This window comes from Triticum dicoccoides, chromosome 3A (assembly GCF_002162155.2).
Source record: "Triticum dicoccoides isolate Atlit2015 ecotype Zavitan chromosome 3A, WEW_v2.0, whole genome shotgun sequence".
NCBI classification, from domain to species: Eukaryota; Viridiplantae; Streptophyta; class Magnoliopsida; order Poales; family Poaceae; genus Triticum; species Triticum dicoccoides.
Genome location: NC_041384.1, coordinates 27,908,889 through 27,914,047, shown reverse-complemented (window position 1 = coordinate 27,914,047; position 5,159 = coordinate 27,908,889). Strand labels below are relative to the sequence as shown.

At 44.1% G+C, this 5,159-nt stretch overlaps 1 protein-coding gene across 1 annotated transcript; it reads right to left on the bottom strand.

Annotated features, from left to right (window-relative positions):
* Nucleotides 1-308: 308 nt before the first annotated feature.
* Nucleotides 309-4,626, bottom strand: LOC119271072 (glutathione S-transferase T3-like). Its single transcript, XM_037553034.1, has 4 exons — nt 4,221-4,626; nt 3,491-3,650; nt 2,652-3,411; nt 309-627 (listed from the first exon to the last, which is right to left on the bottom strand). The coding sequence occupies exons 1-3, from the start codon at nt 4,427-4,429 to the stop codon at nt 2,653-2,655; spliced, it is 1,128 nt and encodes a 375-aa protein (XP_037408931.1). The 5' UTR covers nt 4,430-4,626; the 3' UTR covers nt 309-627; nt 2,652.
* Between the last annotated feature and the right edge of the window lie 533 nt (nt 4,627-5,159).

Below are 5,159 nucleotides of genomic sequence, written 5' to 3'. Positions count from 1 at the left end.
CGCTTGACTTGAGGCCAGACGCCTTTCGCAGGTCTCGTCGTCTTCTTTCTCGTAATCATCCGTGGAATCCTCGTGGATCGCTCCGAAGCTTCTCCCTAAGAGCATCCGCAACAGTCTGTATGTTAAATTGTTGGTACAGCTGTCCACATCAGCAGCCAACAACACATCACACAAGCTCTTCAATGGATCATATGTTAAAGCTGTATGTAACAAGAGAGAGAATAAACCAGAAGCATTAAATTACTAGAAAAAGCACATGATCAACAGTGGAACACATCTTTGTAACCATAGATGATGCTTTGCTTGCAAGCACATACATGACAAAAGATCTTCAAACTGGGATAGCACTACAGCCAACAAAGTTTAACAGAAGTAGAAATTCTTACAAAATAACATAGTAGTAGTGCACTATATTTTAGTTCTTACATAAAACGGCCACAAGCTCAAACAAGACCCAGTCGCAAAAGAGTAATCAACTAAACGAAATAAGGCAAAGGTTTCCTGCAGTTTAGCTAACAAAATATAGAAGACCAAGCTCTGTCCAGCGCCATGCAAACTCCAGTAAGATGCCATGAACCTCTTCATTTTTGTAAATGCCATGAATCGCTTCAGCTTGCCAATCCCAGCCTGAAAAATAAGAGATAGAAAAGAACAAGGTTGTTACCACCATTCAATAATTTATGCATTAGTTAGCTGAGCTACACACTAGCTTTGAGAATAACAATCACACGACTACTCAACTTTTTTTCAGTCGTACAAGTAATATATCGCAAATACAGTCATGCATATAACTCATTGAGCAAGTACACTCTAGGAGTACGAGGAAATATTTTATTACGTATAGAGAAGCTATACCTAATTATTTAGCTAATTGCCATATCTCTTCCAAATGTGCTCAACCAAGTCCCTCTTGAGTTGCGTATGTGTTGAGCGATCACGAATTCCAGCATTTCTCCGAAGAACATCAGCAAAGCATGTGTTACCACCCACCTTCATTTCTAGAGGTAAAACAACTAATGACCCCGGAGTCTCATTCAAGTCAAGAGGAGTGGTGACCATTTCCCTCTCATCTTCAACTATCATATTGTGAAGAATGATGCATGCTTTCATAATATTTCCAATAGATGCTCGTGACCATAATCGTGCTAGACGACGCACAATAGAGAAGCGAGATTGCAAGACCCCGAATGCACGTTCTATATCCTTCCTAGCGCCTTCTTGAAGTTGTGCAAACCGCTTGTCCTTTTCTATTTGGGGGAGTGGAATTGTCTTGACGAAGGCAACCCATTCTGGGTATATGTCATCCACAAGATAGTAGCCAGTATTGTACCGCCTCTCATTGACAGTATATTGCACGCGAGGAGCTTCCCCCTTCAACTCCTCAATGAATAATGGGGACTGATTAAGCACATTTATGTCATTATTGGCACCAGCAACACCAAAAAAGGCATGCCATATCCAAAGGTCATATGAAGCTACTGCTTTGAGCATGAGAGTAGGGACACCATGGTCACCACGAGTAAACTGTCCTTTCCAAGCAACCGGGCAATTCTCCCACTGCCAATGCATACAGTCTAGGCTCCCAACATGCCAGGAAAGCCTCGAGACTCGCCGACTTGCAGCAAGCGCTCCACATCCTCACAAGTGGGGCGTCGCAAGTAACGCCCAGCAAAGTTGGCGATCACCCCTTTTGCGAAATCCTTCAAACACTTCAATGCAGTGCTCTCACCAATCTTCAGGTAATCATCCAGTTCATCAGCAGGGGTACCGTATGCCATCATACGAATAGCCGCCGTGCATTTCTGCAGTGGTGAGAGCCCTTTCCTAGAAGTGCAGTCTACCCTTTGAGTGAAAAAGGGAGACCACTCTGAGAAGGCACTCACAATACGCAAGAAGACAGATCTTCTCATCTGAAACCTTCTCCTGAACATTGTATCGCTGTAGGTTGGAATTTCAGCGAAGTAGTCAGCCACAAGCAGATTATGGGCCTCCTCACGATTCCTCCGTATGTACCTTCTGGTACCACTTCGGCGACAAGATAATCCAGCACGCAGAGCTGCGAGTCTGGCCTTAAACTTGTTTGCAAACATCCGAGCGAAGGAATCTATGATATCTTGCTCGGCAATGTAATCGTCTAGGCTATCATCTAAGTTGTTAAGCTCATGGGAATCATTGGAGTCAGAGTGGTCTGACATGCTTGGGAGGATTTTTTGAAGGGATGGAAATGACTCAGAAATGCAATGGACTGTAGAGATGGTGCTCTGCTCGTGCACAAGGTGGTGCATTATATAGAGTTGGAGGTAGGTAGTACAATAGACTGGTGCAATACAGGTCAACACGTTGGAAATACTGCTAGTATTGGGATTGCAAGGCAGTATTGGGACTGTATGCGGTCAAGGCATTAACACAAGCATAAATTTTCTAACTACATATTAGTTTGGTACAGTCAAGGCATTAACACAACCATAAATTTTCTAACTAAATAGTAGTTTGGTATAGTCAAGGCATTAGCAGAAGCACCATTTGCTAAATCCGAGTACATAGTAGTTTGGTACAGTGAAGGCATTTAACACAAGCAGTATGGTAAAACAAAATGTCCAATTTTCAGAGAAAATAAAACAGCTATTTGATTCAGCTAATTAAATTCATACCTCAGTCCGATTGGCCAAATAACTTCTCAGACATAGAATTCACAGCTTTCATATGCTCGGCTTTCATCTCGTCCGACATACTTGTTGTGTCTTGTGAAAAGAGCCACTTGAACGTATCCAACATTTTTGCCTCTTTTTTCTCCTTAGTTGCAATAGCATTGAGCCTTGCCACTTCAACCATATCATTCTGACCCTTGTTAGCTTCAGCCTGAGCAGCCATAAACTTGTCGAGCTTTTCCTCCATCTCATCAATTACTATTCCAATCAACGTCTTCTCTTTGCCTTTGGCCTTGTTCTTCTGTTCAGTCTTAGCAGTCTTGTTCCCTGGTGGACGTGGATCTTCATCTGATTCCATGTCCTCTAATGGTTCCACAACCTCTGAAACCTTTCTTTTCTTCAACTTCTTAAGCATCTGCATGTATGTCTCCCATTTTGGCCAACCTTCAACAGCCTTCCAACAGTGCATGTATTTGAATTGTCCATCTTTGTAGTCTTCCTCATAGAACTTCAAAGCTTTCTCCTGCAACTGTAAATCTGATTGTCCGCTAGCATAAATTCCAGTAGCCTTTTGCCAAGATGCAGCAAACCAACCAACTTTTTTGTTAACTCGATGAAAACGATCCTTTAGTTGGTTCATTTCTCTTTTTCTATTTTTTGGAGTGATGTTGTTGTATGTAGCAGTGACATCTTGCCAGTATCGGTCGGCTTTCTTGCAATTTCCAGCTATGGGATCATTTGAGTTGTTCAACCATGCACTGAACTACATGATTTAAATTTTTTTAGTAATGTCCAAACATGATAAATCTCACAAAAGTATTTCCGATGTTGAATTAACTTACCAGTCTTTTGTCCTCTTCTTTTGTCCATGGTAAACACTTATCAGTCCTATAGACTTCAACATTATCAGCAATCATGCCATCAGAAGGGGGAGGGCTGCTTTTGGCCATTGATGGATGTGGTGCCATGAATGGAGCATATGAGGGATGACCACCACCAATACTGACATTGTGTGGCACGAGTGGCTGGTGAGAAGTTTGTAGTGAAATAGCAGGAATCGACGGATTTTTTAAATAACTTAAGAAACCACCGGGTGGGTACGAATCCATTCCATTGAAAAATAATTATCAACAATCTGGTTAATTCATCTCTTAATACAATAAGCTTTGATGATTCCTATATGCTACAATATGCGTCACAAATTACATAAACTAAACTCTCAATAGTGAAATTCTGTAGCAGCCTTACACTAATTGGGCTGCAAGCAAAATAACATCAACAAGTAATTCTGGTCTTTCACGTGAACATAAAAAAAAACAAGTGCACTATTACTGATTTTCTACTTAGCTCATTACGTAAGCCCTGCTACCCACTACCCAACTTGATTGAAATAAGTCTTATTTAGATCGATAGGAAGAATGTCAGGTCACTAATAGAATAGTTGCTCAGATCTGTCTTCTGGTTATATCCAAAATTCAGAGAACGTACTAGTAAACCCATTGCCTTCTCCATAAATCAATCAACCATGGACTTAGTTGTACGTGTGAAGACTAAGAAAAAAATCATACGTACCTGAAATCCTTCTCAGGCATGAGCGGAGATCCAGTTCCTGGCGAACTCCAATAGCCGGCAGGAGCGGAGGTGCCCATGGTCTGCTTCGAAGCAGCTAAACCATAGGACGCAGCAACATTGGGAGTCAGCATGGACTCGTTGATAACAGCCGTTGTCGGCCACAAACACGGCGGCGGCGGCGGCGCTTGAACCCTAGTTTGGCGGCTCATGGTCAGAAGTCTGGGGCAGAGTGAGATTGAGAGATGAACGCGGGAGGGGATTTGACGGAGACGGGAGCAGCAGGGCGATTTGGCGTGAGCAGCAGGGCAATTTGGCGCAAGCAGCAGGCTGATTTGGCGCGCGCGGAAAAGAAAGTTGAGAGGGATACACGCAGGAGAGGAGAAAATTGAGGGTGGGGAGGGGAGGCTACTCGCACCAGATCCAGGCGGACCCACTTGAATGCCAAAGAAACGAACGGGCTGGCCTCGGAGCTTGCGCCCGGTGCATTGGTTCAGGATCATACGCTTCCCTTCTCTCTCTGCTATCATTACATGCCATGTCATCAACATAGCCTACGTGGCTAAATTACCAACGCCGATCATACGTTTCCCTTCTCACTCTGCTATTCAGCGTTGGTAATTTAGCCACGTAGGCTATGTTGATGACATGGCATGTAATAGTAGCAGAGAGAGAAGGGAAGCGTATGATCCTGAACCAACGCACCGGGCGCAAGCTCCGAGGCCAGCCCGTTCGTTTCTTTGGCATTCAAGTGGGTCCGCCTAGATCTGGTGCGAGTAGCCTCCCCTCCCCGCCCTCAATTTTCTCCTCTCCCGCGTGTATCCCTCTCAACTTTCTTTTCCGCACGCGCCAAATCAGCCTGCTGCTCGCGCCAAATTGCCCTGCTGCTCGCGCCAAATCGCCCTGCTGCTCCCATCTCCGTCAAATCCCCTCCCGCGTTCA